Genomic DNA, 16,708 nt, shown 5'->3' with positions numbered 1-16,708 from the left:
AGTTTTTACCCCCACCCCAATCCCTTCCCCGCCCCCCTGCCCCTCCCCCAGCGCTCCGTTTTGCGGGCGCTTCTGCTTTAAGGGCCCCGCAGAAGTCGAGCCGGGCGCTGATTGGTGGTTTATTCTAACGGATAGAGGATGAGCTCATCTGCAACCAATGACCGAGCTGCATCCGACCAGACCCCTGCACCTGGGTGGAGGGCTGAAAGCAGCCGCCCACGGTGCAAGGTCCCCCGCGGGGGCGAAGGGGCAGTGGCGGCCGGGCTGGGTCTGGCCACGCGGACCGAGCTCCTGGCTCGGGCAGGTACGGTGTTTGCCCGGCTCCTCCTCCATCCCCCTCCCCTAGGAGAGGATGCCCCCTCTTCTCACTCCCCCAGCCCGCCTTCCTCGGCGACCCCCGAGGGGCGGTGCACCTTGCGTACCGGGGACTCGCAGGTTGGACGCGACGCTTTCTGGGTCCAGGCGCGGCTATGCGGTTCTGCCCGGAGGGACCCGGCCCGGCGGGTGGTCCCGGAAACCGGGCCCTGACACAGAGCAGCCCGCCCTGTCGGCCTTGGTGCCTCAGAGCACGGGACTCAGCGCGGCATGTCCCTGGTGACTAGGCCGAGTGGGGAGGGTGCGGCTTCCCTTCCCCCCTCCCTCCACCTCCTGGCCTCATCCTGGCCAGAGTTCAGCTCCCCGCTGGCTTCACGATGTGGGTTTTCCTCCCCGCCCCACTCCCCATCCTGTTCTCTCCTCCCTCTCTCCACAGAGGCAGAAATGACCTGGAGTTGGCAATTTGGGCCCTGCTCCTTCCCAGTGGGGCCTGAGGGAGCGAAGGTGCAGAGGCTGCAGTGAGGGGCAAAGGCAGCTCTGCTGGCCTCTCTCTGAGCCCTTTCCTTTCCTGAAGACACTGCGCTTATCCCTTTGGCCACTTGTATCGCACACTGCTCAGGGAGGAGCTGCTGTACGGTCCTTGGAGGCCACGTGGCCTCCTGACCTTCTCAGAGACAGAGCCAGGAGGCCAGAGGCATCCCCTCCCTAGGGCTGGTTGGGCTCTGACCTCATTCCTCTAACTCCACCCAGAGTGGCACTGAATCTGCCACTCAGTCATCTCATTTGCCCGCAGACTTTAAGGCCAAGCCCTGTGCCCGGCTCTCTGCCTGGCTTCTTGGGGGTCCTCACTCCCTGGCCACACTGACCTCAGGACCTAGGGAAATGAACTAAAGCAGGGGCAATCCATTCTGTTCGAGGAGGTACCATGGAGCCGAACCTTGAAGGATAAATGAGATTCCCATGGGAGGACCAGGGAGGGGAGAACAGGCAGGATGGAGGGAACAGTATAAGGAATGGCCTTTGGGCCCCGGGCCCTGGCTCCAGCCTCAGAGTGTGTGACCTCCATGTTTAATGTGTATAGAGGCCCTTTGCAGGCATATCCTCAGCTCTCTCCAGTGCTCAACACATAGTAAGTGCTCAAGAAATACTTGATGAACTGAATTTGAATTGAAAACAAAAGACCCAGAGCCCAAAGCATGTTCTTATTCTGTTATTACCACCACTTAGGAAAGGTCTGGCTCAGTGAGGGATATTACCCACATTAGCTCTGATCCCTCCAGGCCTTGGACGTGAGCATTAGTCTTCCCAATACTCAGTGGAGGAAACCAGGGTGCAGATGGGGTGTTACTCCCAGCAGGATTCTCCCTAATGCCTCTGCTCATTCCAGGTCCCTGCTCCAGGGCAGCCATGAGCCTGGTGGCCCATGAGTGTCCCCCTGGCCCTGGCCTGGACCCCGAGCCCTGCTCATGAGTGCGGTCCCAGGCCCTAGTGTACCGGGAGCAGATTCGCAACCGGGTCACTCCAGGGGCATCTGACATGACCAAGCGCGACTACCTTGTGGATGCAGCCACACAGATCCGGCTGGCCCTGGAGCGTGATGTCAGTGAGGAGTATGAGGCAGCCTTCAGCCACTACCAGAATGGCGTGGACGTTCTGCTCCGAGGCGTAAATGGTGAGGCTGGGGCTGGGCAGGGACGGAGGCCGGTGGTGAAGGGCTCATCCCGCCATCTGTCCATCTGAGCTGGGCGAGCAGGGCTCTCTGTGTGGGCCCTGCAGGGCCTCTGCAAAGGACAGTAATAACAGTTCTCATTTATCGAACGGTTCCTATACACCAGGCGCTGGTCTAAGGGCTTTACTTGTATCAACTCATTTCCCATTCACAGTAATACAAACCACTGTATATGTTCTTGCATGTACTTCCAAATATATAAGAATGATTTTTATTCCTGTTTTCCAGATGAGGAAACTGAGGCACAGGGCAGTTAACTAGCTTGCTTGAGACCCCACAGCTGTCAAGTGGCAAAGCTGGGGTTTGAACAGTGTGGGCTCCAGAGGCTGTGCGCTTAGCTCACTCAGCTTGCCCGCCCCTGGAGCTGGGCTGGGGTCCTGCCCTCGGGAGGCTTGCATTCTAATGGGGGGAGATTGATGAGTTGATGATGGACTATTATAGTCCCAGGTGGCAAGAACAATGAAGAGGAACTGAAGGGAGGGAAGAGGGAAACTGAGGCCAGATTAGGCTGGCATAGGGCGTTTTCTAGAAGTCAGAACCCTAATCTGAGTACCGAAGAATGGTGGGCATGTTGTCCAGCTGAAGGGCTGGGTGGGGCTCCAGAGGGAGAACCGCACAGGCCTGGAGGTGAGAGGGGAGGCCTGTTCAGGGAAAAGGAAGGCATTTCCAAGTAGGGGGAGAGGCTGGCCCTGAGGCCACTTGGAGACCCCTGAGGGCCTTGGTGGCCAGGCTGGGGGTAGGAGTCAGGCCCCAATTCACGCTTCCTACCCTCCCTCCGATGAGACCTTTCAACACCTGGGCTTCGTGCCTGTCCAGTGACTTCCTTTACCCTCCCGTCCTGATCCCCATTCTGGCCTCTTTCACACTGGGCATCAGAGATAGATAGAACGTGTGCTCTCTGGGGGCTTCTGTCTCCTACTCTGAAAAACGGACATGGAAGTCCACACTGTGTCCCTTCCCAGGGTGTGATGGTGGCCAGCGAGGTAGTAGGTGCCAACTGTAAAGTGCTGTAGGCTGAGTGGCGACTGTGGTTCCCAACCTCTCCTGCCACCATCCCTCCTCCTCCTCCCCTGCTGGTCTCCCATCCAGAGGAGGACCCAAGGACAGAGGTGGGGTCAGAATCCACTGAGCAGCATCAGAAATAGGCACTACCTCCTCTGGAGGGCAGAGGGCGGGCAGTGGGAGCCCAAACCCCAGCGTCCTCCCAAGGACAGGACCCCTCCTCCCCACAGTCGACCCCAACAAGGAGAGATGTGAGGCTGTAAAGCTGAAAATTACCAAGTACCTGCGGCGGGCGGAGGAGATCTTTAATTGCCACCTGCAGAGGACGCTGGGCAGTGGAGCCAGCCCTGGCACGGTAAGGAGACCCCAAAGGCCTGAGGGCTCTGAGGGGAGAGAGCTGAGGCCCTCACCCCACAGGCCAAGGAGCTGTCGCCCGCCATCGGGGCGGCAGGCAGACGGTGGAGAGCACAGTTCGGCTGGTGTGTGTGCCAGAGCTGCCCTCCTCCCCGCTCCTGGCTTCCTCTCTATCCCACACTCTCCATAATTCATTGATTTGCAAACGCTTAGTGAATCATCTCCAGCCCAGTCTTACGCCCCCACAGAGTACACACACACACACACACACACACACACACACACACCCCTCCCTACCCTCACGCATGGCCCATACACGTGCTCACCTATGCGCACACTCAGGCTCCCAGATCTCTCTGTGTTTGGCTGGGCTGCAGTGAGTATTCGGAGCAGACACAAATACCCACGTGCATATACACACACATGAATATGTGCATATATAAATGTGCAGAAGTCCTCTCCCCATACGGCTTTTCTTGACCCAGTGGGCACTCAGAAAGGGTTGAAGATGCACGCACACTTCTCAAGCCCACAGGTGTGCACGTGCACACCCCTTCTAGGCTTGCTGCACCTTGTAAGCTGCTTCCCCCAAAGCAGGTGCCTGGGCCACATGCCTTGGTCTTCGAGGCGTGTTCCCCGAGATGCACATGTTCCCAGGTTACTTCCCCCCTCCCTGGGCGTATCTGCCTCCTGTGGATGAGGCTTCTGAGAGGGGGTTTCTGAAGCCCTGAGAACTCCCTGTGTCTGGGAGGAGGGCTAGGTGGGGACCGAGCTGAGAGGGTGGCCTGGCCACCCTGGACCAAGGCCAGCTTCTCTGCTCAGTCTGTCCCTGTGAGGTGGGCCCTGCCTGTACCCTGGTCCTGCCCTCTGTGGCCACTGCTCTCCTGGCAGCCGGGGCCCTGCCCACTGCCTGCTGAGAAGGCTGTGGCTGAGTAGGACTCACCCTGAGGCCGCTACGTGGCTCTCTCCTGCCTCTGCAGGGTTTTAGCAGCCTGAGGCTGCGGCCCATCCGCACACTGAGCTCTGCCCTAGAGCAGCTGAGGGGCTGCAAGGTGGTTGCGGTCATCGAGAAGGTGAGTGAGCACCGCCCGAGGTGTGGGAGGAGGTGTTGCGTATAATTGGGAGGGGCAGGTGTTGGAAAGGGGTCAGAGGGTCCAAGGGGAGGAGATGGCTGTGGCGGTCCCGCACCCTTCCTCCACCCCAGCCCACACCAGTCAGCTCTGGAAAGGAAAATGTGAGGAAAAAGCAGAGGCGCGCAGCTCCTCTCCACAGCCCGCCAGCTCAGACGCAGAAAGCCACTCCCTCCGGGGCCCCCAGCCAGCCCGCGCTGCCCTGCCTGCCTGCCCCAATTCCACTTCGCCAGGGCTGCGGCCAGGAGTCTCCCCACCTAGCACAGCCCAGAGGTTCCTGTGGTGGGAGTGCGCTTATCTCCAGAAACCCGTTCTGCGGATGGTCGAAGTGGGCTGGTGCCTTGTCCAGGGCCTTGGCAGCTCTGCCCTTTCTCTCCTGGCTCCTCCGGCCACCCCCCATCCTGACCCCATCTGGGATCTTTTCCCTTAATTCAGGGCAGACAGGAAGATAGGAGCTGACAGCCAAACCTGAACCTGGGACACTCTTCAGAAGGACAGACAAGTTGGGTCAAATGAGATTTGAGCCAATATTGGATCGCTCTCCGCCCCAGCCCAGGGATACCTGAATATTTGCTAAAGCGTTTTTTTCCTCAAACTGGCTGTTTATCAGAATCCCCTCGGGGAGCTTCCTAAAAATACAGATGCCCGGGCCCCATCCCAAACCCACTGAGTCAGAATTTCTAGGGTTGAGCCCAGGCACCTGTAATTTAAAACACTCATGGGGGATTTGGACGGGTCTGGGAGCCCGCAGAGAAAAGGGGACCGGTGTGTGCTCCCCGACATGCCGAGGGTGAAGTGCTGGCCGGGCTGGCACCGCGTGGCCACAGACGAGCTCCTTTCCCTGTCTGGGCGCTGGTTTCCTCATCTGGAAGTGGAGGTAAGGATCCTCCCACCCACCCCCGCCCCACCCAGCGTGATGTGGGAACTAAAGTGAAATGATTCGGGGGAAAGGCCTAGCACACGCTAAAGCATTTGATACAAGTTTGGTGGCCGTGAAGGCGAATGACGAGAGTGTGTGGCGAGCAGGCTTCCCATCCCAGCCTTGCTCCAGCTGCTGCTCCCAGGTCCCTGGAACAGGCCCCAGTCTGTCAGCCAAGGCCCAGCAGCTTCCATCTGCCCAGCCCTTCCCTCCCATTGCGCGAGTCCACGTGGCTTGGCCGCTTCCCCGGGCAGGCGGAGGAGGTGACAGCCACCACTGTTTCCCCGTGTGGGATCCCACCGAACCAGTGGTGTTTTGGAGAGAGGGGTTCTGGGTCAAATAAGTTTTGGAAACAGTGAGTTAAAGTTACATTACTTCCGTTTTTTAAGTATAGGAAGTTTCAAGCTTTTAGGATGCAGATGTACACAGTGAATCTCCAAGAGGGAGGTCTGTGACAGTATTCCCCGAATTTGAATTTAACCCCGGACACACATGTGCAAAGCATTTTTGGAATCCCATATACTGAGGCCTGTGCATATGGGCATTAGAAATTCAGGCCAAGCCCAGCCATTCTGTCTTGAGAGTGCCCTCTTTTCTTTCTTTTTATATACTTTCTTGGGCACTCAATTTACTTACTCCACCTCCCTCCTAAAATCCTGCTTCCGTTTTCTGAGTCATTCCCAAGCCAGGAACACCAATCTCCTCAAATTAGGAGAGGTGTTGGGGCCACTGGGCCCAGGTCCCTGCAGCCAGGCCTGGATGAGTATCACCACATTCCATACCACAGCTCTGCCCAGGCAGATCTGGGCAGGCAGGTGGGAGGGCAGTACCAGCCTGCAGCAGCTCGCAGACTCAGGGGGAGCAGAGGGCCTGGCTCAGGAAGCCTTGAGTGCCCCCAGAAACACCCCATTGTGAGGGTTAAAGGGGCTGGGGAGCGGGGGTCCCTCGGGACCGAAGAGATACTGGCAGGGGTAGGGGGTGGCAGGGAAGAGCAAGGAGGGTGGATCAAGGACTAGGCAGGCAGCAGGCCAGGAGAGCCAGGGTCTGCTCTTGGGGAGCCTGGGGGGCTTGGGACACAATGCTGCCTATTTGCTGAGCTTTGTCCCGGAGCCAGGCCCTGAGTCAGGGAGGGGAAGAAAGAGCAGACCAGCCAAGTCACTTCCGTGTTTTTGGCTCAAACACAGGGGTGTTTTTTGAATTATTGTTAGTTATCAGCATTTAAAAATTGGCAGGTTTCGTAGAGAAGTCCAGATTTCCTACTTATCCTGAGAAATCAGAAGCTCTGGAAATGCTGCCTCACATTCATGTCAGCCGGAGCAGAGGACGGGCTGCCCGATTTAATGGGGCACCTGCCCTCCGTCGGCCCCTTTCTCATCCTGCCCATTGGCTCACATGCCCAGCCCCTGTGGACCTTAGTGCTTGAGAACCTGCTTGAAACTTCTGGATTTGTTTGCTCCAGGAGGAGTCCTCCTGGCCTTGATACTGTGGACATTTTAAAAGAAAGTGTTAATGTGTTTCACCAAAGCTTTCACTGTCCCTGAATCCCGAGAACTCAGTGGGTTTCATTTTTAAAAAAGAGATTTCCCTTTTTATTTTTTATTATTTATTTATGGCTGCATTTGGTCTTTGTTGCTGTGCACGGGCTTCTCATTGCGGTGGCTTCTCGTGTTGCTGAGCACAGGCTCTAGGTGCGCGGGCTTCAGTAGCTGTGGCTCGAAGGCTCTAGAGCTCAGGCTCAGTAGTTGTGGCTCACAGGCTTAGTTGCTCCGCGGCATGTGGGAGCTTCCCGGACCAGGGCTCAAACCCGTGTCCGTTGCGTTGGCAGGCGGATTCTTAACCACTGCGCCACCAGGGAAGCCCGAGATTTCCCTTTTTAAAAAGATGAAGGCAGGCACCCTTCACCAGAACTGCCTTCCGCCTTCCCGATAGCAATACTCACCTGACATTCGTAAGGCCCATTCTAGTTTGCCAAGCTGTCGCATTAAACCCGCTCGGTCACCCTGGGGAGGAAAAGGGTTATAAACCTGTGCAGTCCGATACAGTAGTCACCAGCCACGTAAGACTATTTTAATTCATTAAAATTAATTAAAATTAAATATTCTATTTCTCAGTGGCACCAGCCACCTTTCAAGGGCTTGATAGCCACATGTGGCTAATGGCTTCTAATGGACAGTGCAGATATATAATATTTCCATCATGGCAGAAAGTCCTACTGGACAGTGCTGCATTTTTTTAAAGGTATTTATGTATTTATTTATTTTGGCTGTGCCAGGTCTTAGTTGCGGCACGTGGACTTCTTAGTTGTGGCATGTGCGACCTTTTAGTTGTGGCATGCGGACTCTTAGTTGTGGCATGCATGTGGGATCTAGTTCCCCAACCAGGGATCGAACCCAGGCCCCCTGCATTGGGAGTGCCGAGTCTTTCTTACTCACTGGACCACCAGGGAAGTCCCTGGACAGTGCTGCATTTTAATCATTGTCTTACAGAGAATGTAACTGAGGTTCATAGAGGTCAAGGGACAAACTAGTGCTCTATAGCACAGAGCAAAAGAGGAAGGGGATTTTTTTAATTTGCTTGGTTTAATGGGAAAATGCCCCCTTTTGAAATACCATGAAAGAGAAAGGAGTTTAGAACAGAAAAGAAAAAAAAATTCCCCACCATCCTATCTAATTCCGAGATAATCACTGTTAATGGTTTGGTCTATTTCTTTCTTGATAGATGTGTGTGTATATATATATTTTTTCTTCTCTTTTTTAACACACTTGTTTCAATGTACTGATCAAGTTTTATTTCTGGCCTCCACGACCTTCACTGCTGTTTTTTTGTAAACGAGAAGACTTGCCCAAGACAAGACAAGGTGGAGGGGAATCCCACTTGGCAAGTGGCAGTAGGGAATTATCCGGGGTGTCAGCACTTGTGGGAAACTGTATTATCCTAAATGACCCCAGAGTTCTCTTTCTTTCTTTTTCAAGCTTTGCGTAAATTTGGCCAAAGAGCGGGGACTAGGCTGGACTCCATCTCTGGCTGTTGGAGGAGAGACCTCTAGTGGTCAGAAGGGATGCCTCACGCCTGCTGCCCCTGTGCTCAGAGTCCACCACCTTCATCTCACTGACGATGGGGAAACTGAGGCCCAGAGGGGAAGGCATGCACCAGGTCACCTGGTTGTGCCCTTATTTGCAGTTATGTCTCCAGGGCTCCGGGATCAGCCTGTCTGGATTCACATCTTGGCTCTACTACTTTTTAGCAGGGGGACCGTAGGCAACGTAACCTCTCTGAACCTCAATTTCTTCATCAGTAAAATGAGTCACTAGTAATGCTCACCTGGTAGGGCTGGAGAATGAAACTAAATGACCTAGATAAAGCCCTTAGTGCAGAGTAAATGCTGTTTAGCCAGTGTGGGGTTTCCCTGTGATGATATTAATAATCGTCACTATAGACTATTGAGAGCATGTTATGTGGCAGGCACAGGCTGCTGCTGTACTTGAGTTGCTCGCTTGAATAGAATCCTCCTAATGGCCTTCTGAAGGAGGTACTGCTATGACCCATTTTGCAGTGAAGAAGGCCAAGGTTCACAGAGGCCATGTGACTTGGCAAATGTAACTGACATTCCCACTGCCTTTACATTCTCCAAGGGCCTTCCCATTGGTGGCCTCAACAAACCAGTGATAAGGGAGGGTGGGCATTTGTAATTCCTGTTTGGTAGATGAGAAAATCAATTCACTCACCCAAGATCTGAACCCCAATCCTAGGCTGCAGCCTTCGTCACTGTCCAGTGGCCTGGCCTCAGGGCCTGGTTCCCATGTGCCACTACGGGGAACGTGTGCAGGGCAGGCTGACGGCTAAGAAGTCACAACACCAGGGTGCTGGCCTTGCCCCCCACATGCCCCTCATCTGGGCCGAATCTTCCGCTTTCCTCCCCTGACGTGTCCTCTCCTATGGCTGGGGTCCACCCCTGCCCACCATGGAGATGAGTCTAGGGCCCAACTCCAAACAAGGCTCTGCCCAGCAATTGGCAGACCACTGCCTCCAAGCAAAACCAACAGGAGGAGTGGACTGCCCTCCAAAGATAGCCTCCAGAAAGAAAGACCATTTAAGAGAAGGGGCTGGGGGCAGGGGATGAGACCTGAAGGAGCATGGCAAGACCACAAGGTCTCGGGCACCACTGGGGCCACATTCTCAGAGCCTTGGCTTCTTCACCTGTAACATAAGAGATCAGAGAAGGTGACTGGCTCTGAGGTCCCTTCTAGCCATGACACCCTCGGACCGTACAGGATGGACCACTCAGCATGCATGCGGGAAGCACCGACTACCTCCCTGTCCTATGCAGGCCTCTGGGAGTACAGAGCTGGCCATGTGGTCCCTGCCCTCTCGGAGCTCACAGCCCAGCGGGGAGACAGGAAATTAGGCACAGTGTGATAGGGTGAGCCCAGAGAGCACTGGAGACAGAGTAGGAGCCCCAGCCTAACGTGAGGGTTGGGAAGGCTTCCTGGAGGAGGTGGTACCTGAGCTAAGACCTGCAGATCTAACAAGGGTGGATGAGCAGGACAGGTTCGATGTCAGTTTGGCGGTGGGGGGTACACTCTGCACTACCAAAGCCTGGCCTCCCAGCCCAGCCTTGGTGGAGGACCCTGGGAGGCTGGGGCTGGGGCCATGGAATCCCGGGAACTAGCATGTGACTTGACTAGTGCCACCTGGACCTCGGCAGGTGCAGCTGGTCCAGGACCCAGCGACTGGAGGGACCTTCGTGGTGAAGGCAGGTGCCGCCCAACCCCCTGCCGTTCTGCATTCCCCTTTGGACTTTCTCAGAGCTCTTGGAAACCCCTACCCCCTGGGGAACCTCTACCCAGAAGCCGTATGGGAAACCCACACTCCCTCCAATTCAACAGCTGTTTGTTCTGCCCCCAGCATGCACCCCGCCTCCCAGAAATGTGCACGTGTGCACACGCACACACACATTGCCTCATCCTTGGACCAGAGATGGGAGGGCCTGCCTTCCAGGGTGTAAAGAGGGTTGAGGGTCAGGTTAGGAACTGGGGGCAGGCAGCTGCTCTCCAGGGTGGCTCCCACCCTTCGTCTGGTTGCCCCTGAAGAGCAGAGCAGCCTCTGGCCAGTCCCCAGCTGATCTGCCTGCTCTGCTCCCTCCCCAGAGCCTGTCCAGGTGCCACGCGGTGAGCCGGGAGCGGCTGACCATCATCCCACACGGCGTCCCCTACATGACCAAGCTGCTGCGGTATTTTGTGAGCGAGGACTCCATCTTCCTGCACCTGGAGCATGTGCAAGGTGAGGGGGCCCTGTCAGCTCCTCAGGCCTTTGGGATGTCGTCCTGTCTCATCCTCTTAAACTGCCGAGCCCAGATGCCCAGCACAGACCAGGGGACCCAGCCTTCCTGGAGGATGATGGCTGCTGGGGGCTTCTGTGTGGTGCCAGGGGGGCAGGGGACGTCCTGGGAGGATGTTCACATCTTGGGCGGGTGAGAGGGCATTTATGCAGATGTCCCCTTTGTCACCCTCTCCTCCAGTCTTGGCTCTTTTCACTTTCCTAGTCTGTGCCCACCCCTCAGAGTGGCCCCGTGGGGTGATGGTGCTGAAGCTGTAAGGACAGGAACTGGGTCACGTAGCAGATATTTATTGATCAGCTATGACTTTTTTTTTTTTTTTTTTTATGACTTTTTTTTAAATGAGGTACACCTCTCTGGGTCATGATATACAGTCGTCGCAGGTCCGTGCCTGGCCTTGTTTTTATTTTACTTACTTAAGCTTCATTACACTTTTCTCCCTTAAAAAAAATTATAATACATTGAACACTGGCGAACCCACCACCTAGACCAAGGACATTAAGAATAATTTACATCTCCTTAGGGGTTAAGCACCTATTTTGTGCCAGGTTGTGAGGCTGGGGCCACTTTAGGTGGGTGGAGAGGAGGGGAGAGGGCATCCTAGGCTGAGGGAGGGGAGGGAGCAGAGGTGAGGACCTGGAAGGCAAAGGGTCCGTGCCCAAGACGGGGGGTGGGGGGTGGCGGGAGTGGGAGAGGGACCTGGGCCCCACGCTCTTTTACTCCTGTCCCCATGCTTGCTGCACCCTCTGCACGGCCCAGGAGGCACTCTGTGGTCCCACCTGCTCTCCCAGCCGTGCCTCCAACAGTCTGGGACTAGGTCTGGCTCCGGCCTGGAGAGGATGAAGGCTCAGCTCTACTCCCGACTCAGTCTCCAGACCCCAGCTCGCTTCCCACCTGGCCACCCCTGCCTGCAGGACCGAATCCCCCTGGAGCCTCCCCGGACTTCTCAGAGCCTTACCCCGGCCGGGGGGGCTGCAGCCATCAGACCCCAGAGAGAGGCTGAAGGTGAACTCTCAGCCGGGACCGGCCCTTCCTGCTCCTGGGACCTTCCAAAGGCCCCAGGTGGCCACCTGCACCACCAAGCCAGGCGGGGGCCCGGCCAGAGCTCTGATCCGGGGCCCCCTTGCGGGCTCCCTTGGGTTCGTGCAGGGGCCGGCCGGGTGCTGGGGGGCTGTGGCCGAGGCAGAGGTCGGAGCCGCCCCTCAACCGGTGGAGCCGCCTGGAGTGTGAGGGAGGAGCAGGTGAGGCAGTGGGCAGCCGAGATGCTGGTGGCCCTGGAGGCGCTGCACGAGCAGGGGGTGCTGTGCCGGGACCTCAATCCCCGGAACCTGCTCCTGGACCAGGCAGGTAGGAGCCCTGGGCCCAGGGGGAGAAGAGTGGGCCCTCACCCTACCCCACCCTCCGGCGGGAGGCCCCCGAAGCCTCAAGACAGAGAAGGAAATTTCCCCAAAGTCAAGTGGATGCAGAGGTTATCTGCTTCTTCCCTTGCCTCCCCTCCCCGGCCTTTTCAGGAAGGACTCTGCTGAGCCTGGTTGGTCAGGGTTGAGCTTGGGAAACAAACCCTTTCCCTCGATGAGCTCAGGGCAAGGCTCCTGTGAAGACCAGGTTGTTTCGGGGCCTCGGCGTTGGGGGGGGCGGGCCCTTAGGGAGCTTCTGCCCAGCGCAGCCGCTGGCCGCTGCCTTGTGGCTGTTGGGAGAAGCGCTGGAGTCCCCTGCGTCACGCCTGCAGCTCCAAGATGACTAATAGCAATTTTTGTCCCCTTTTATTCCTCCCTGCATGCACTGCATGACAAGGCCACATCCGGCTCACGTATTTCGGCCAGTGGTCAGAGGTGGAGCCCCAGTGCTGCAGGGAGGCTTTGGACAAACTCTACAGCGCCCCAGGCAAGACGGGAAGGGGTAGGGGGTAGCCCTTGGGTGTCTTTATGTGGGTTGAGCCATGGGACTGAGGATGATGGAGGGACCTGGGGCACCTGGGTAGGGTGAGTGGAGGGGAGACACGCCTCCTTGGGCAGGCGAGACTGAGACACGTATGTTCTTGTTCCCACAGAGGTGGGTGGGATTTCTGAGCTGACCGAAGCCTGCGACTGGTGGAGCTTTGGGTCTCTGCTGTATGAACTGCTGACGGGAACGGTGAGCGGTGTGTGGGCAGGGTGTAGGGCCTCGTGGGTGTCACTGAATGTAGGAGGGGCTGGGGTTAGTCCAGCCAGTCGGTGTTGGGGCAGAGCCTGTCTGGTTCCCGGAGACCTGGCCGTTGGGCCCAGTGTTCTGCCAGCACAGCTCCCGCCTCCACCGCCAAGACCATGAGAGACCGTGGAAGCCACTCCCACCCAGGCCATGGCCACACTTCGCACCGCTGCCAGATGAGTGGCTATAGCTAGGGACTGTCAACTCAGTGAGAGTTGAGTCGGGATGATCAGGGAAGGTTTCTGGAAGAGAGCGTCCGGGCCTGGATCTGGAGGGAGGGTGGAGTTTGACACAGCCCTTTTACTTAGAAGGCCACCGGATCATCCCCCAAGCCTCCTCTCCCCGCTGCTCACTCCCCGCATCCACACCCTTCAGAGCTATAACCCCCAGACTTTGGCTGGACGACCAGAGAGAGGGCCTCCTTCATCCCAGGCTGGCAGCTGCCCTGTCTGGCCTGGGTCAACCCAGAGCTTAAAGTTCCCCTGGCAAGTACCCTTGCTCAGGATGATGACCTCCGCCCTCCATCCTCCCTCGTGAGCTCAACGCCACACCTGGGGCTGGTTAGGTCGGGCAGCAGGGAGAGGCCAAACTGCATTTGAGCAGGAAATGCCCCAAGTGGATGCAGTGTGACCAGAAGTCCAGATCTGACTGGTCCCTCCTGGCTCCCTCCTGGTTTGGTCCTGTAGCCAGGGCCTTTGAGAGTCCTGGCTGCACACAGCCCCACAGAGTGGCTCTCTCCTCTTGGCCTCCCACCACGTCTCCAGATCAGGGCTTCTGGCCTTCCTCCTGGTCGCTTCTTGCCTCTCTTCCTGACCTCCAGACAGACCTCTCTGCTCCCCGCAGCTGCACCCTTCTGGAGCACAGAGAGGTCCTACCTTCTTCCCTCACCACAGCCCTGCCTTGGCCCTGGCAGTAGGACGCCATGTCAAATGAGTCGCCCATGGAAATTTTTTTTCTGTAAGGAGACAAGTTTCAGTGCTATTCCTGATAGAGTGCCTGCCCTGACTGCAACCCAAGACCGATGTTTCTAGCAAGCTTGGAGCCAGAGGGACCTGGGTTCAAACCCTGAACTCAGCACAAATCCCTTGACCTCTCTGAGCCTGCTTCTTGTCTTTAAAATGGGGGTAGTAATACTTACTCTGAAGGTTGTTGTGGAAATTACGGATAATGGGTCTCAGGCATCTTCCGCAGCCTGACATGCAGTAGATCCAAAGCAAGAGGCAACAAGCAGCAGCATCACCATCCCCATGAGATGTGACACAGGGGGAAAAAGATAAAACCTGGCCGCCACTGGAGTGTACAGACCCTCCTGGGGTCGCCCCCGTGTGTCTTCCCAGGCGCTGTCCCAGAGCCACCCCTCAGGAATCCAACCCCACACCCAGCTCCAGCTGCCCGAGTGGCTCAGTCGCCCCGCAGCCTCCCTGCTGACTGAGGTGAGGTGTGGCCGGCCCGGAGCAGGCAGCTTCTTTGGCCTGAGGGTGGACAGAAGGGAGGACAGAGCCCTGTGTGTGAACAAGCCGCCCAGCGTATTAGGTGTCTGATGTGGGTGCAGGAGGTTAATGGGGACAACAAATTTCTATATGTTGGTGGCCAAACACCAATGTCTCCCAGGGTAACACTGGGGGTTCTGTGGGCCGGGCTGGCTGGGAGCAACGGGGTTGGGAAGGCCTGCCCAGTGCTGACTGGGCCTTTCTCCACAGCTGCTGACGTTTGAGCCCGCCGGGCGCCTGGGCGCTGGAGGAGGCGGTGTCAACAAACTCAAGTCCCACCCCTTTTTCAGCACCATCCAGTGGAGCAAACTGGTGGGGTAACCGGAGGGGGTGGAGTAGGCAGTGGAAGCAGCTGGACTGGTCTGGATCTCCTCTCTTCTCTTTGCCTGCCACCCAGAGCTGGCCATTCTAATCAGCGGCCCTCGGGCAAAGAATGAAAGGCAGCTTGCCTTTCCTGGTCGGGCCCCTCCCTTGGGCCTCAGAAGTCTCTTCACTGACCAGGAAGGGCCTACGGAGTCCCCCAGCCACGTGCTGGAGAAACCCTTCCTAGATGGTGCTGAGCGGGAGGGAGAGAGAGATCTCAGCCTGTTAGGCAGCTTGAACCCCTCCACCCATCAGTCAACAGTCACCTGCTGAGTGCACACCCTGGACTTGAACTTGGACCTACCATGTTAAAAGGTGCCTTCCTTTGCATTAGCTCTGAGCTACTGACCACCTGCTGAGCCGTGAAATTTTGTGACTCATTATCTGCCATGTGCCCCACTCGGGATGTCTCTGGAGACTCACCTCAGGATACTAGTCCACCGGCTTAGTGGTCCCAAACCAGGGCTGCCCTGGCTGGTCATCTTAACCACGCAACTAGTGGGCCTCTTCCACCAGAGGCTACTTTTGCAGGGGGTCGGGAGGCTGGGGAAGCAGGGAAGAAGTCTGTAGTGGGCATGGGGTGGGGTGAGGGAATGGGACAGGACAACCCATTCCCCCCTCCTGACCATGCCCCTTATCTTGTGATTACCGACTTTGGAGAGCAAAAGGAAAGGAGGGGAGGAAAATAAGGATAAAGAGGAATGGGGGGAGAGAGGAAGGCACAGCTCTGCCACTTAGAGAAATTTTGGAAACAAAGAGCTCCCTTCCCCGGCTAGCCCACCCATGTGGAGAGAAAGGAAAACCTGCCCCATGGGTCTGAGGGGAGATCGCCATTCAGTCTCCAGGCTGAAGCCACTTGAAGAAAAGTTGTACCCACTAGGACTCCCTTCTCGGACGTTCGTCCTGTTTACCATTTTGCATTTTAGTCTTGAGGGTCCACTCAATCCACTGCCCACTGTGACTTCATATCCTTTTGAAATGAAACCACAAAACACATGGGATGATGGCCCAAGCTTTTAGCCGGAAGCAAAATGTTTCTGGTCTCGGAAGAACTGGGGTAAGTAGTTATCCCCAAAGACAATTCCCTCCCCAGATTTGGGGGCCTCCTTCCTCTCAGGACTCACCCTGTCACTGGGGTGTGGCATCTAAGACAAACTTCCACAGATCTCCACCAACTCCTTCCCGCCTGCGTCTCCGGCACCACCAGGTGGCGCCTCTGACAACACCCTCCAGTCTGGCTGTGAAGGCCCAGCTCTAAATCTGGGGCTGGGGACCTGTTGTGGGCATGGCGCGAAGCTCCTCAGGCCCTCTGGACGCGTCCGGGGGACGTGGGAGGTGCAGCCTTTGGAAGGTCCTGGCTCTCCCTGGGGCTTGCCCATGTCCCTCCACCCCGACTCCAATAAAGCCTGCTGTTGCCTCTGGTGTCCTTGCCTCGTTAACGCAATGAGAGGGGATAGGGAGATGGGAGGGTTCCTCCAGAGCAAGCTCCACGATAACCAAGAGTGTGCTTGGATCCTGCTAGGAAGGAGGAAGCAGGGCTGGTAGTGAACAGCACGCCAGCCTGTACCCAGCAGAGCAGTTGTGAGCCCCCCAGAAAGTGGCAGCACTGGGCTCCGTGAGAAGTAAAACAGGAAAAGACATCTTTGAAGAGGGTCATGGTGCCTGGGGGTGGTGCAGGGGAGTGGACCTAACCCTCACGGTGACCTCTTCAACAGATGGTGGCTCCTGAGAACTGGAATTCAAAGAGGGAAATGACAGGACCCGGCCAGAGCCTGGTGGAACCCGCTCCAAGTCTGTTCCTTCCGCTACACTCCCTCAGTCAGGTCAGAGCACCTCCAACTACTGTACAAAGTGCAAGTTGCTTCTGGAACTTCTGGGCCTCAT

General features: G+C 56.8%; 1 protein-coding gene across 5 annotated transcripts; it reads left to right on the top strand.

Annotated features, from left to right (window-relative positions):
• The first annotated feature begins 157 nt into the window (after window positions 1-157).
• On the top strand, window positions 158-16,246 carry RPS6KL1 (ribosomal protein S6 kinase like 1). Of its 5 annotated transcripts, none has more exons than XM_033405797.2 (12): window positions 161-304; window positions 752-819; window positions 1,703-1,987; window positions 3,277-3,401; window positions 4,381-4,473; window positions 10,155-10,202; window positions 10,597-10,729; window positions 11,544-12,131; window positions 12,579-12,668; window positions 12,835-12,917; window positions 14,309-14,404; window positions 14,672-16,246. In XM_033405797.2, the coding sequence occupies exons 3-12, from the start codon at window positions 1,852-1,854 to the stop codon at window positions 14,780-14,782; spliced, it is 1,503 nt and encodes a 500-aa protein (XP_033261688.1). In that variant the 5' UTR covers window positions 161-304; window positions 752-819; window positions 1,703-1,851; the 3' UTR covers window positions 14,783-16,246. The 5 variants fall into 5 exon arrangements, with proteins under 5 accessions (XP_004262292.2, XP_033261688.1, XP_033261493.1 ...); XM_033405602.2 differs by having other exon boundaries at window positions 752-1,444; XM_004262244.4 differs by lacking the exon at window positions 752-819 and having other exon boundaries at window positions 158-304.
• The last annotated feature ends 462 nt before the right edge of the window (window positions 16,247-16,708 follow it).

This window comes from Orcinus orca, chromosome 2 (genome assembly GCF_937001465.1).
Source record: "Orcinus orca chromosome 2, mOrcOrc1.1, whole genome shotgun sequence".
Taxonomy (NCBI): domain Eukaryota; kingdom Metazoa; phylum Chordata; class Mammalia; order Artiodactyla; family Delphinidae; genus Orcinus; species Orcinus orca.
This window is presented reverse-complemented; position numbering and strand designations above follow the sequence as displayed.